This window comes from Melanerpes formicivorus, unplaced genomic scaffold (assembly GCF_026170545.1).
Source record: "Melanerpes formicivorus ecotype bairdi unplaced genomic scaffold, bMelFor1.0.p_v2 SCAF_53, whole genome shotgun sequence".
NCBI classification, from domain to species: Eukaryota; Metazoa; Chordata; class Aves; order Piciformes; family Picidae; genus Melanerpes; species Melanerpes formicivorus.
The window spans coordinates 768,620-784,132 of record NW_027142405.1 but is presented as its reverse complement, the minus strand read 5'-3'; the positions used below and the strand labels follow the sequence as shown (position 1 = coordinate 784,132).

The 15,513-nt window shown below is 43.8% G+C and overlaps 1 protein-coding gene across 1 annotated transcript; it reads left to right on the top strand.

Annotated features, from left to right (window-relative positions):
• The first annotated feature begins 4,779 nt into the window (after positions 1-4,779).
• FAM8A1 (family with sequence similarity 8 member A1) lies at positions 4,780-13,689 on the top strand. The gene is made up of 5 exons (XM_068160820.1): positions 4,780-5,547; positions 9,065-9,185; positions 11,762-11,885; positions 12,064-12,203; positions 12,469-13,689. Exons 1-5 carry the CDS (start codon positions 5,001-5,003, stop codon positions 12,611-12,613), a joined length of 1,077 nt encoding a protein of 358 aa, XP_068016921.1. The 5' UTR covers positions 4,780-5,000; the 3' UTR covers positions 12,614-13,689.
• The last annotated feature ends 1,824 nt before the right edge of the window (positions 13,690-15,513 follow it).

The window sequence follows — 15,513 nt, the reverse complement described above, 5'->3', positions numbered from 1 at the left end:
GGAAAGTCTACTCTCTGAAAGTCACTGTAAGAAGATTTCAGGATGACTTTGATTTTGAAACTATCATCTAGGTAAAAGGAGGAAGTTTGATTGGCATGAAAGAAGAAGAAAAACACAACTACTTGTTACCAGTAATTAATTGGATTTTTTGGCTCTCTGACCACTGCTCAGTATATCTTCATTAAAAGAACATGTAAGAAAAAAAAAATGATTAAACTTAAGTAATATCAAACAGAGCTATAGGCAAAGGAGTAGGAAATTCTGAGTCTGCCTCTGAAAACCAGAAATCTATTCAATGTCCTAGGGAATTAGGCACTTGCTAAGGCTTCCCAGTGCCATAGGTGTTATCCAGACAAACCATTTCTGGGCCCTCATTGTATCTGGATCTGCATGAGATCCATCAATGTTTCTGTACTATATGCATATGCATAACCCCCTGCATCACACTTCTTATCCAAAGATCAAGCATTTGTCCATTTCAAATCCTTCAGGGACTCAATTCAACATGCATCCTTAGAGCACTCTCCAGATGTGCTCTCCAACTGGGCTTCCTCTGAAATGTGGAAGCAGCTGTGTCCAGACAAATGGACATGATAGGCCAGCAAGCAGAGCCGTTATCAAGAGCATACAAGACAGATTCAGCTCCCTGCCAAAGGTGATCTGGGCACCCTGCTGTGAAAATAATTCCCAGAAGTACCTGCTTCCCTCAGAAGGTGCCCATAAACAGGCCCCTGATACATAAAACAATCATTAGATAAAATTCATAAATAACACTTACCAAGGAATGTTATGACTATGAGAAATCAAGGTCCTGCTTCCTCTTATGGTAGAAATAATCTGGAAAAAAAGAATTTTTTGGTGTCAATTTTTTATCAAACAGAAAACACTCCCTACTCCACCACCTAAAACCCTGTGGTGATCTTCTGGGCTTAACCTGAGTCTTTCTGCCTGCCAAATACCCCAAACTGACCACCACTGACCACCAAAGACTCTTCAGCTCTGAACCCATAGTTCCAGTGCTGCTTCAACAGAAGCACACTTGTATTTCCTCTCTGGGAACACTGAAGAATTTGATAGGGAATTGGGTAACTGGTAAGGCTTCAAAGTGCCACACTCCTGAGTAAAACTATTTTTCCAGTTACTCTTCATTCAAGCCAAGGCAAGGAAAAAAGAAAAATAAAGGTGTTTACACACAACTTCCAAAACAGTTTGGGGAAAAGTTCTTTTTCCTCTGGCTCACTTGCAATGGCCTTTTTATCAACTGCGACTATGAAAATTCTGTTTTCTGTCTGTATTACACCTGAAGTTGTATGTACAGAAAGGAAATGTCTCTCCGTGGACCATGGTAGCTTTTAGAGCAAATGTCTCACAGAAGCACAGAATACCAGCGTGGTTGGGGTTGGAAGGGACCTCTGGAGATGATCTGGTCCAACCCTCCCTGCTAAGGTAGAATCACCCACAGCAGGCTGCTCAGGAGTGTGTCCAGGTGAGTTTTGAAAGTCTGCAGAGGAGACTCCAGGAGCCCTCTGGGCAGCCTGTTCCGGTGCACTGTCACTCTCAAAGTAAAGACATTTTTCCTTATGTTTAGGTGGAACTTCCTGTGCTCCAGTTTGTGCCCATTGCCCCTTGCCCAAAATCCTCAGCTGGATGAGTCAGATGAGTTTCAGAGTGAAAGACTAAATTGACTCAATTTGGGAGACAGTTGTGGCATTTTCTAAACTGAAACATACAGTGTTTTACTTGATATTTATGCAAATGCATATATTTGGGGGTTGGCACAAATTTCATGCTCTGTACCTGGCTGCTTGCCCCAACAAGGGGTAAAGTTCTCATTCTTCAGTGACTCTCTATGTTTCAGAGATAAGAATCTTTTTAACCAAGATGTGCATTAATTTGATTCTGTACATGGACATACACACTTGACAGAAATGTTTAAATAGTATGAATATAAGTAGCCTTCTGGGCACAACAATAATTAACCACTTTGGAATGACAAGAAGTTACTGTTGATTAATGTCCAACATCTTTCATCCAAGCACTCTTCAAAAGCGTGCCTATTATTAGAACACTTCAATAGGATCCAGATGTCATCTGCATCCCCCAAGCAAAAAGAAGAAATTGAACTTCAGTTTCTTCCACTCAGATGCATTCATTCCTTGGGTTTCAGGATTGCTTAAAATCCTGCCTTGAACACAAGGCACTACAATGCCTATCAAAAATTAGCAGATACATCTCTGTACCTCTGAACAACAGTTAGATTTGCAGCAGACCAGTGTTCTACTACTTCCTATTCCTATGCCTTTTCAGCATTACCTACACTTAAAGAGCTTAAGATGGGATTCCAGATTCTCCTTAAACTTTAATTATTGCAGTATCAGCTTTAAGGTGCTTACCTCTGTCTTTTGATCTAGTTCAAAACATTGCCTCTTGTCTAAATCTCATTTATAGAAAAAGGATATGTAACTGCCAAGGCACTCAGCCACTTTTTTTCATCAATTGATACAATGAACTACCCAAGATTATCTCCTGTCTGGCTCTGCTCTCAAGAGAAAGCAAAGCAGGGAGAAGATGGGGCTGCAGAAGATTCTAAGTACTCCCACAGCAAATGTGTCAATCTGACACAACAATGAAAGACTCTGCCACCAAAAGTCTAATCTATGAGTTCCACATCATGGTAAGCACCTTTGTAACAGCCTTGCTTTATCACATGCATCCCAGAGTAGAATAATCTCAATACTTGCAAATTTGTGGGTCTTCATAAACTAGACTGTAGCTGATAAAGGAAGATTGAAATATTATAAATACATTGAAATATTATAAATACATTGAAATATTATAAAAGCAGCTCTGTTATGCTACTTTACTGTCAGTTTTCCCAGACAGCTTTTCTGTTGGAAGTCAATACCAGATTTAAGACCATGTTTTTCTTTTATGCAATTATCTGTCCTCCTTCCCGTTCTGATTCTTCATTGTCCTTCTTGATCATGGTAAAAATTGCTGAGATTCCCAAGTCATTTACCCATGTTGATTTCACCAAGGTTTGGGCTACAAAACACATGCCAGTCTAATCAGAACCATACCTACGAAATGAATGCCAGCACCTAACCTAACTGTAGTTAATTAAGGTGTTTTGGATTATTTGCTAAGCACTTTGTCAGTTCACCTCTACTTGTCTTTAAGACAGACTCACACCACAGAGATTACTTAATTTTTAAAATGAGTTAGAGTTGCATAGAAGAATGATGTATTTGGTCAGAGAAAAGGAGAAACTTGGATTTTTCAGCTGCACTATTTGCTGTGTTAAAAGTGGGACGGTGCATGTTTATTTTATATATCACTAGCATGGAGCTACGTATAAATCTGTGTTTTATGGAACTTGTGGTATGGTTGAGATGCTTAATTATACCTTAAATGTTACCTTTCATAGAACATTGAAGTTTAATTTAAGGAACACTGTTTACACTTGCTGTATGGCTTGCTGGCTCTCTGCTCAGTGTTTTTGCACAGGAAGACCAGGACGTGACACGGAAAAAGATGAAAAGGGGGAGATGAAAAGAAAGCAACATTTAGACAAAATCAAACTGCAGAAGTAAAGCAGCACAGTTTAAGACCTTTTCCCTCTCAGGAGAATTTTAAATCCCATAGCAAAGACAAAGTTGTTAAAGGTCAGGATCAACAGCTGCAATCACAGGTGGCAGTGAGTGGAAGAGCAGGGAAGTTTGTCCAGCTGCACCTGCTAAGAAGCAAGGCAGTGCCTTATTCAGACTCAAGAGAATCGTAGGCGCTGAAAGGGAATTCTGGAGATCAACGTCATGGATTGAGTTGAATCTGCTGCTGATATTCAACACCGTGCGGCTGTCAGGCTAGCTTCAAAATGAAAGTGCTGGCTAGAGCAAAGTATCATGGGGCCTGAAGTTCAGATTGTAACATGAGAGGCTTCCTGGTTCAGTTGCTCCTTTCGGTTTTTGGGGTGTTGGTCTTTCCTCCTAGACGAGATGCCGTTTGGGAGGGTGGAGCTAGGTCGCTGGCTTCTGGTGCTGCTTCTGTATTTTGCAGCGCTTGTCTGCAAACAGGGTAAAGTAATTGTACACTGTATCGTCTCCAGTAAAACTCTTTATTTCCGCCTAGAGGGTTTTTTTGGTGTTACTTTTCCTCCCGTCTGTATGGGGGAGTTGTGAGATCGGGCTGTGTTAACCCAGGACAATCATCTAGTCCAGCCCCCGTGCCCAGAGCAGGCGATCTGAGACAATTCAGAAGCCAGCTGTAAGAACAGGAAGTCTTGGAGACATAAATCCACTCCCTGGCCCCTCAGCGTGCCCATTCAGAGTGGGCTGAGCCTTATGGAAACAAAGACCCACGCAGAAGCTGGGAGGCTCATTTTCCACACATGAAACACCGTGCTGGAGCTGGTAACTCCACCATCCAAGGTCAGCTTTCACAGCTGCTGTCCGGCTCCCAAACCAGGGCTTGGGCTTTAACTGAGAAAGAGCGACTTGCTGCCAGGGAGCGGCCAAGAGAGGCGCGGGCGCAGCGCTGCCACCGCTTCCCTCCGTGAGGGGATGGCAGCTTCCCGCGCTTCCTCCAAGGGCCGGCGACTGCGGGAGGAACCGCCGGGGGCGGACGCTGGTGTTTGTGCTGAAGACAAAACTACGCACCAACTCCGCAGACTCAGCTACCAACAGCCCTCTTAGGAGAGCGGACAGCACTGCGCACAAGGCGCTCAGAGAGCAACGCTCCGCCCTGACAGCGCTTGGAACCGCCCTGGCAGATTGCGTTCCTGCCTCAGCGCTCGGCGATACCAACTCACCGTGGAGGGAAGAAGCTGGTTCCTTGTCGCATCGGCAGAAGCGAGTCTGCCGGAGGGTGGTACGCTCCTCGTCAAACTGCGTATCTAGGATTCGTCCTCTTCCCTGCTACCCCCCTCCTCCGCCGCGAGTGGGAGAGGTGAGGTGGCTCCCCCGCGCAGGCGCACTGGGCGCAGACGATCAGTGTCACAGGGGATGGAGGAGATGCCGGAGCCAGGCGCGGGTCGGGCTGGCGCTGGGGCGGCAGCGATGGCGGAGGGCGACAGCGAGAAGAGCGACAGCGTCGCTAGAGGGGAGGCCGCGGCGTCGTCACCGCCGTGCTCCCCTCTGGCGGCCGCTGTGGGCGAGGGCGGCGGAGCGAAGCCCCTGAGTGCGGCGGAGTACGCGCGGCGGGTGCACCAATGGCTCTGGGACTCGTACTGCGGGTATCTCAGCTGGCAGAGCTGCCTGCCCGCCCTTCTCGCCGCCTCCGCCGCGCCCGCCTACGCCAACGGCCCCCCTCGCGTCGCCGCGCCGCCGCCAGGGGTGGCCGCCGCCGCTTACTACAGCCCCTTCTACCTCTTCGCTCCGGCGCCGGTCCCCACGGCCACCGCTGAGCCGGGGCCCCGCGCCGCAGCCTCCGCCGCCACCCCCGCTTGGCCGGGAGCGGCGGGCAGATTGGCCCCTCTTCCTAGAACGGCCTCCAGCGGCCCCGTCGGCACCAGCGGCAGCGGCGCCCCCAGGGAGGCGGGGCGGCCAGCAGGTAAGGGCCCCGGGGGTCGGTCTGGGTCTCTTCGCTTCGAGTGGGTTGAAAGGAGGTGGCCGGCCTGGCTCTTGGGAACCGTGGGGAGGCGGCTGGCAGCGCCCGAGCTCTCGGTGAAGGGTGGGCAGGGGGCTGGGGCGGAGACGTCTCCACCCCTGGTGCCCGTTGACTTCCCGGCCGCAGTGCCTCCAGCCCCTGAGGAAATGGAATCTCGAGGAAGAAGGTGGGGGATTGGCAACGGTGGGGGTCGCTGCGCTTCTGCGAGCTGCAAACCTGGGCGTGTAGCTGTGCCTTGTAAAAAGTGACAGCCCGAATATCGAGTTTGTAAATCCAGAGCTTAATCCATAGGCATATTTGAGAGGGTTGATGTGTGTGCTTAGGCTGTAACGTTAGTGCTTGAAAACATCTTACGTGGACACGGAATAGGTTTCCCGGTGAAAATTACTCTTGTGGTCGCAGGTTTGTCACGCATCTAGTAGCCTGCTGGGACAAAGACATCTAAACTAACTTTGTCTGTTTTAGTGGGCTGTTGATGCTTGGATAAAATAACTGTATTTCTCTGCTTCAGTTTCAGTAAAACATGCTTACATTTCACAAGCTAGCAGCAGGACCTGAGGTAAACAGAAGTATATTACGCCATAAATATGAGCACTGTACAGAACAGTGCTTCTGTTTGTGTGTGTTTGAGTGCAAAACAAATTTACTCTGATCTCATCAGAGATAAAACCTGGAGCACAAACGTTTCTTTACAAGCTGAGGAGCACTTAGGTGACATTGTCAGGGTGTTTGGTAGCACCTTGAATAACGGTAGAAAACCACAGAGAAGAAAAGACTGCTGAAGGACTTTGGAGGCAAGCCAGATCTATCTTTCTTTAGGGTGGAGTAAAGCATTACAAGTCTGTAGCAGCAGCTAGATGTGAGGAGAGACCGTTTAGTTGCTTTTTAGTTTCTTTGGAAGGGAATCTGTCTTATGTACTTGCTTCTTTCATGTAGTTCTGAGCAGATGTTGTTTAAACAAGATTATAACCCCAAGGACTATTTTCTTCAGTTGTGCCCCGATTCTGTGTTTATAGAGTGCTTATAAAGAGGCATTGAGAAGAAGGATAGGGACAAAGATTAGACTGAGATGATTCTTGTATTTCTTATCTAGCTTTTGGTGAATTAGTTCTGTATGTTAAAGGTAATTTAAGGCATGAACAGCATTTTATGCTGCTGAACGTGGTTATTCTGAATGCTAAATACTGTTGCAGTGCCTGGCCTTCTTCAGGGAGCTCTGTATGTAGTACAGTGATACGGTACAATTATAAACAAAGACTGTCGTGCCAGTACTTTGGCTCCAGATTGCAGATGGATCTCTCTGGTACAGCTAAAGCGATTACAGCTCCTTCCTTTCTGCTGCCGATTATTGCCCAGCCAGCAGGCTTGGCGGGGCAGGTCATACATCTGTCCCTACACCACTGCAGTTTACAACCCAGTGTGCTTACGTAAGATGAACTAAGTGACAGTTAATATTGCCAGTTTCAAACTGGGATGTCAAAAGGTGAAATTGGTAACTGCCTCTTGCCACTCAGTCTCCCTGCAGACAAGTGCCAGAGCATGAATATTAGCAGCACTCTTGTGCGTGGTCCTCATGGCTTGACATTTTTCCTCCTCTTGCCCCTCCCTGCCTTGCTGCAGGAGATAGCTGCTCTTCTGGAGGCAACAGCAGGGCAGAAAGTGCATCCAAGCCTCAGCTGCCCTGTGGTGACTGCTGGAAATTTGTCTTTATTATGGACTTGATGTACAATCCTCGACTTGGAGCTGAGATGGATGCATGTTGTGTTTGGCTCTCCCTGATGTTGAAGTAGTAACTTCTGGCAAAAGAATGGGTCCCCAGTATGAGGCAAATCTCACATTGCTGCAATGGAAATCTGCCAGAGTCTGAGGGGTACCAGAGTGTCTTAATATAATCGAGTTTAGCATAATTTGAGTACTTAATATTTTAGCCCCACTTAGCTTCACCCTTATTTAGTCATTGAATAGTATGTATTCAAACTGAAACAATGCCCCTAAATTCAGCAAACATACTCCTTTGAACAGAGCAAATGAACACTTTTATCTGGTGCTGTTTGCTTAAGCTAGGGCTGGGAGACTGACTGTGCTCCTTTCTGCCTTTGGTAACAAAAAAACAATTCAGTTAGATTTTAATTGACAAGTTTGATGTGCTTTGACAAAACTTGATCCATTTTAATGTTATAGATGTATGCCATTCTAATTGATAATGTTAATGCAGAGATCGATAAAACAGATGTGAAACACAGATATATAAAGCAAGGTATGTTAAATAAGAACTTGCTCTTTCTTAATCACTGCTTGATTATAAAAAGTATCCAAGTGCCATGGGCTTTTGGCTTGCACAGCTTGTGAAGCCAGGGATGGCAGTGTCAGTCCCAGCAGCTGAGCTGTGAAGGCTTAATTCAAAGTGACATCTGAGGATATTTTTTGGAATCAGAGAGAGAAATTACATTCTCCCCTCTTTCCTTCTCTCCTTTCTGTGTGTGGGTGGACATTCTCAGAGACACTAACAGCTCCAGTCACTATTCCCCACAAGTTGCATCTAAGAGTGTTTGGACTAGATGATCTTGAAGGTCTTTTCCAACCAAAGTAATTCTAAATGATGCTACTTGGCAGTTTCTAAATGAAGTTTTGATCCAGGGCCTTGCTGATTTCATGCCAGTCAAGTTTGTACTTTGGGGCAAACACGGGTGGATGGGTCCATCTGAAATTGTTTTGCAACATTATTCCTTGAAAACTTTCTAAGATACTCTTTAATGTTTTGTCTGCTTTAATCGTTTGAGGTAGCGTTAACAACAAAAGCTTGTAACTGTGAGTACTTATTTTGCCCCTGTTTGCACTTGATTAATTAAATGGGACAAATGTGTTACATTTTCTGGCTCATGCTAGGGCAGCAGGCTGTGTTGTATTATAGTAACTAGGTCTATAGGAATGATTATGTCAGGTATGACTAATACTTTCATCCTGCTCTGTATCTGGGTCTGACTGGAGACAAAACAAGCTGTGTTTTACTTTCAGAGAGCTGGTGTTTGGATAGGGAATCCTTGCTGCTGAGTGATAGAGAAGTTGGGGTAGATCTGAGATCTAAGTTTCCTTTTATCTGAGGTCTCAGATGTACTGAAATCTGTTCTCTATGAGGCTTTTCTAAACAAAAGCATTCAAAAATTGATGGATCTTCAATGTTCATCAGTCCTCTAGCAGGGTAGGATTTTGCCTGCAATCCTAATTATGAGGGGATTCAGTTCCCTAAGGGTTGGGTTTCATATAAGAAGGTTCTTATGACTCAAACAATTCAGATGACTTTTGATTCACACATTTTTAGAAGTTTTCTTGAAGATGTAAGTGGAAATCAGTCTTGATTACGTTCTTGCAGTGGAGTTAATATGAAATGTTCCTTAGGTGACAATGTGAACTTTGTGTTAGTGCAGTAACATCAGGGTAATGTTCACTCTTTGTGTTACAGGTCGGGAATTCATGATCCCTTCACTGGCACACAGGTTCATAGCAGAGATGGTGGATTTTTTTATTCTCTTCTTTATAAAAGCAGCCATTGTTTTAAGTATTATGCACCTCAGTGGAATAAAGTAAGTTGAACAACTTAAAAGTTTTGCTATATACAGCATTAAGCTCTTTGAGGTGTGGTGATGTATATGTGGTGTTCCTAAGTGGTATTTAATAGCTGCCAAAAGCTGAGGAGGAAGCACCAAGAGGTTCACCTCCTATCAAATACTTCCTGATTCAGAGTCAGCTGATGGAACCAAAGAATTTATACAGGTGTCTTCATAGGCTTATAAATTCCTTACTAAGAGTAGATTAGATTCACACTCTTACTTGGGGGGCAGTTGCAAGATGTTTTAAAAGTTCTTTAAAAATGTTTTAAAACAAAGAAACAAACAAAAGCACTGACAAATTAACCTGGGGAGGTTTAAACAGCCTTTAAAAATACACTGGATCTGGCTGGGATGGGGTTAACTTTCTTCATAGCATCTCCCGTGGTGCTGTGTTTTAGATTTGTGACCAAAAACAATGTTTACCCACAACAAAACAAAAGATCCTGCATGGCAGATAAGGTTCTACATTTGAAATATGTCTGGGAATGCTGCTGTGCTGCAGTCTTTAATGAGCAGAACTTGGATTTCTTAAAGTATGATTAAACATCATATCAACTTTAGCCTGGACCAAAAGAGTCTTCATTTCTTTCACTTTTTATACTTGAAGCTGGTAATTCATTTCAAGGACTGTTTCTTTTTTATCTGCTGCTTTAATTGTAGATGCCTTATTCCATAGCTCATTTGGTTGCTGTGCTTTGGGTTAGTATAATCAAATATTTTGGTTTCATCAGATGAGAGCTTGATGTAGTCAGTACTTTCATTACCTACAAATGTTTCAGAATCCAAGTTTTCTGCTAAAGGACCTTCTAAATGCTGTCTGGTTGTAAGTAAATAATACACAAATAACATGTTTCAGATGCCTTAAACTGCTGCTTGAAGGGTGTTAGAAGATGGTAAAACCCAACCAATAAATATGTCAATGTAAATGGTCAGTGTTTTTTGTTCAGATAAGCATGTGACAAAATGCCTAACTCAGTTCTGTTACTTGACAAACCCTCCAGGTCTAACCTGACAGCTTGTGTTTCCATTGTGGTTTTAGTAGGCTGAGAATGACATGAAGTGAAGCATTGGAAAGATGGGGACCAACAGTATGGATATTGCTGCTGTAATGTAGTGAAGGTGAATAAAAGAGAGGGACTCTTTCAGTTAATTTCCAGTATATTCAAGGAGTGCTAATGGTTAGGCTGAGGTGTTGTCATAGAAAAAAATACAGGCTCAAGGCAGACTTTGGGATAAGGTGGTATTGGAGGGAATGAAGCTTGTGGTGCACTGGTTTCTTAATTCCTTATCTTTTTTGATCCTGAAGTCTGGATAAAGAGGAGGGCAAGTAGTAAGAATTAGATGGACTGTTTTAAAGTCCTCACCCACTAGAAAAAAGGACATTGAAGTGCTGGAGCAGGTAACAAAGGTGGTGAAGGGTCTTAGGAGGAGTGGTTGAGGGAACTGGAGTTGTTTGGCCTGGAGAAAAGGAGGCTCAGGAGAGACTTTCTTGCTCTCTGCAAATATATAAAAGGAGGTTGTAGTGAGTTGGGTGTTGGTCTCATCTGACAAGTAAGAAGAGAGAGGATAACAGGAAATAGACTCAAGTTGCACCAGGGAAGGTCTAGGTTGGATATGAGGGAAAAACTTCATTGGAAGAATGGTTGAGCATTGGAAGTAGCTGCCCAGTGCAGTGGTGGAATCACCATCCCTGGAACTGTACAAAAGAAGCATGTAGATGTGATACTGAGGGCCATGGCTTAGTGGTGGGCTTGGTGGCGTTAACAGTTGGACTTGATGATCTTGGAGGATTTTGCCAACTGTTACGATTCTGTGTGGTAGGACTGCACATATCTATGCAACTTAGGTCCATGAGTGAAAAGTCCTTGCATAAATACCCGTTCCAAGTTTGTCCAGTCTGGGTATCAGATGAGAATGTTAAATCTGTCAAGTTTATCTTGTGAAAATATCCAGCTGACTGGAGATTGATGCTTTGTGCAGGTTTGTTAGGGAAACAGCTGAAAGTTTTTGGTTACTTTAGATTAAAAACTTCTTGCATGCCAGGGTGCTTGCCTCTGGAGGAGTAAGGTGAACAGTAGTCCACAGAGAATAAGGATCCCTGATCATACAGAGGGAGGTTTGTCCTCCCTTGCTTTCTTAGAAAGACTTGCCACTTCGAGCTTGCATTTCTGGAGAAGAGTGCTGCCATTTCTTTTTCCTTGGGAGTTCCTTTTAAGAAAGAGATATAGGCAATCACAGGCAGAATCTTGTTTGTCTCCCAAGAAGCGTGAGAATTTTCACAGCAGTTCTGCAGCTCACTACCCAGGAGTAATGTTGCACACAAGTGGCAATAAAGAATGATCTCTGCTCAATGGAAAGGACCAAAACTAGGCAGCAACTCAGAAGGAGACCTAGTGTTCTGAATTTCAATGGCTTGTTTAGTATCAGAGAGGCCAAGGAGCTTTTGTTCTTTTACTAATACCAGAACTGAAGGAGTGAATTGTAGCATTAAAGGGGTAACACTGGTGCCGGGACAAGGAAGTTTTAAAGGCTGTTCCTATTTTGTACAGGGATATCTCTAAATTTGCCATGCATTACATCATAGAAGAGATAGATGAAGATACATCCATGGAAGATCTGCAGAAAATGATGGTGGTAGCTCTCATCTACAGACTGTTAGTCTGCTTCTATGAGGTAACTACTCATAAACATTAGTTCTTTAATTAATAGTTGTCAATTATGATTGACATTTATTCAACAGTTGACCTATAAAGGAAATCCTCTTTTCAGTAGCTCAGAGGAAACCCACATTACCCAGAGCCCAGTCAACAATGTGGTGGCATGTGGAATTGAAGTAACTTTTCTTTTCCAGATAATCTGTATTTGGGGTGCAGGTGGAGCGACCCCAGGGAAATTCCTGCTTGGACTGCGCGTCGTGACGTGTGATACGTCAGTGCTCATTGCGCCCAGCCGGGTGTTAGTCATTCCATCCTCTAATGTCAGCATGACAACGTAAGTGCTCTTAGCTCAGCCACCTTGCAGTCAGACTAGCAGTGGGGGAAGTGTGTAACTGGGAAGGAAAGAAACCATTGCTTCATTATTGCCCTTTGCAATAATTAGATTGCAAGAGCTGTTGTTAGATTCTGTGCTCAAAGAGTAAAACAATTATTCAGTTGTGAAGGTTTTTCGGGTTGGGTGGTAAAATAATCTTTGAACTCTGGGGATCTTGATTAGCTACTAATATAAACAGGTACTGAATGTTTTCCTCTCGTTTCAGGTCCACAATACGAGCTTTGATCAAGAATTTTTCTATTGCTTCATTTTTTCCTGCATTCATTACGCTGCTGTTTTTCCAGCATAACAGAACAGCCTATGACATTGCAGCAGGGACTATTGTGGTGAGAAGAAATGGAGTCAGATGATACCGAAAGCTGAGCTTTTTCAGACTGGGTTTGAGCATCCCCTCCCACCCCTGGCAAACAAAGACCTACCCCAAAACTGAAATAGAGGTGTCTATCAGAATCTTTTGCCCAAATTAAATGGGAACTGATTCAGAAGCTAAAGAAAACCTTTTGCTCTGGTATGATGCCAGCAGCTACCTTCAAAGTATTTGGAGTTTTCAAAAATGCCAAAGAAGTTTGGGAGAAATAATACCTGTTGTTTCTGGAAGTGTTAACTTTTTGCCTCTGAGGCAAAAGCAAGCAGCTGTATTACATGTATTCTGTTTGTCATTTTGTGGAAAGCAGAAAACACTCCACCTTAAAAGAAGAGTTGCTCCTGCAGTTTGGGATATTGGCAGGTAACTAGAAAATCGTGTTGGTTTCCAATCAGTTGCTGAAGTCATACAATAAACTGTTTGAGAGGAGAACTGCAGTATTAGGCAGCTAGGCAAATCAAAGCTGCCATGCGCATGTAGAAAGAGATGAGCAGTGTTTTCTCATGTCCCTTATTATTGCTTCACTGATCATATTCCTTCACCACTTGAAGTATCTTACCAGAAAGTGGATGTGAAGTTTCTTGCATGATTTTCACAAGCATTGTCACTTATTTCACATGTCAAGAGCTCATAAAGAGGTGAAATCACAGCTGCTTTCTGGGAAGGGTGCATTACGCTGCAGTGTTAGTGAATCAGTGTAAATAACTGGAGCCGTGAACAACACAGGCCATGCTAAAGAAAGGTAACAGTTTTGCTTCTGTTGGGAGTGAAAGCACCAGGCTGTTCCTTGTGTATAGTACTAAGCCAAACAATGGGATGTGTTTTGGGAGCATGCAGAAAACATGAACTGAAATGTGTTATGGGTGTAAACCTTCTAAAGTACAAATACTGGTTATTTCCACTTCATAACTCTGGCTAATTGTTTGTATATTCAGAATAACTTAAACACTGAATAAAGAAGCCTGGTCTTTTGCATGATTACATAGGTTTGATTGTTCTCATGTAATTAGTATCTTGGGAAAGGAACATAAACGATGATATTAAAGTTTTATTAAAATCTGAGTAAGAGCTTAGAATTCTTCCAGAGCCTGGGTTGGTGTTGCCCCAGAATGGCACTTCTCTCCCTACCTTCAGTCTTGGACAGTGGTTGGGTTGCTAATAGAAACAGTGAGAGCTTGATTGTGTCTTGGAGGTGTGCAAAATAACTTCACCAGTAACATGCAGTATTGTAGTGTGACAAGTGGTGTTCTGACCTTCGTGTACAATGATGTTTTGGGAACAGACCTACTGCTTAAGAGCAGACATACTCCCATCAGCTACCTCTCCAGAATGAAGCCACTACCTTTATAGATAATAACTATTTAGATATTTCTGAAGTAAAAAGTAAATCATCTGGGCTGGAAACCTGATTCTGAAGGCCTTCATAATCAGCAAGTGTATCTGGATCAAAACACTTCATCAGTTGGAGGGTTACCATCATCTTACACTCCTAACTTACTGCCAAAGACATTGCCATCTGAAATGAACCACTAGCACTAGAGCAACATTCCTGATGTGCATCACTGAGGTAAAAATGTCTGATGGCAATAACCAGGCTTGAATAAAGCATCTTTTTTGAGGTTGTCACACTCAAAGTGTTTAGCTGAAGCAGAACTTCAGATATCCCTTAACTGTTCTTTCAAAGAACTGCATTGTTGACTTAAGCACTGAAGGTGAACGTTCAGGCAGAACAATCAGCCTGAGAGAGGCTGAAGCTGCCAGGCCTCACTGAAGTCCCTTCTAGGCTGAATGGTGCCTATTTACAAAAAAAGAACTTCATTCCTTTCCTCTAGCAGTGACCTAAATACTAGGATTCAAGATGGGGAGGGGAGTGGGTGGAAGGAAACCGCACACCATTCACTGGAACTTGATACTACTTCAGGCACAAGGGAAGGTAAAAAAATACCACCCCTTCCCTTAGCAGCTAAAGCAAAAACTTGCAATTCAAGGACATGGAACCTGTCCATAGGAATGTGAATGTTACCCTGTTATAAATGCTGGCTCTGTTTGTCTCTTATGCAAGGTGCACCAAAGATGCAGCTGCTTTGTGTGTAGAATGGGTACTTGGCAAGTGCTGAGCAGTAAAGAGGGGATGGGGGGGTGGTGACATTTTTTAGATTTAGAAATAAATCATTCCATAGTCTTTCCACTGCCCCAGTGGCAGTATGTGACCAAGTAGCAACCTAGGCATGTGGCTTTAGAGTCTAGTTGATGATTACACAGAGTGGAGCTCTACCCCTGTGAAACAGGCAGTTAGCCTTTATCCTGCCGTCGAGTTCCGTTCATGTTTTAAGTATCTCATTTCATTGTACCAGTACTGAGCAGCACCAGGGTGGATGGCAGAAATACTAGCAGTGACTAAGCCCCAGCATTAAGTTTAAGTTCATCTGTGGTCCCTAGACCAAAAATAGCATTTCCTCTCTTCTTACTAGTGCTAGTCAGTTCTCCAAGAAGTTCCTCCAATTGCATCTGGCAACCCCTCAAATTACTCATTTCCAATTTGGTGTACTTTTTTCCTCTGCTGTTAGAAGGGTGCTGTGGATGTTTGCAACATTCAGTTCCTTGCCGCTTCTGTAATAGCTCTATAAAAATTAACTGCAGGCAGCTGACGCTGACACAAGGCTCCAAGATGAAGGCTATACTAAAACTCTCCTTGCTAACAGGGAACCTCTACCCAATGATGTAAAAGCCTCTATGATCATGCTGGGCCCCATCCTCTTTAACATCTTTATTGATGATCTGGATGAGGGCATTGAGTCGATCATCAGTAAATTTGCTGACAACACCAAGCTGGGGGCAGGAGTTGATCTGCTGGAGGGTAGAGAAGCTCTGCAGAGAGACCTCGAC

Coding starts and splice junctions, on each gene's coding strand:
- FAM8A1 (XM_068160820.1), top strand. CDS start 5,001: ATGGAGGAGATGCCGGAGCCAGGCGCGGGTCGGGCTGGCGCTGGGGCG. Junction 9,186..11,761: donor ATGCACCTCAGTGGAATAAA/GTAAGTTGAACA, acceptor TATTTTGTACAG/GGATATCTCTAAATTTGCCA. Junction 11,886..12,063: donor TGTTAGTCTGCTTCTATGAG/GTAACTACTCAT, acceptor TTTCTTTTCCAG/ATAATCTGTATTTGGGGTGC.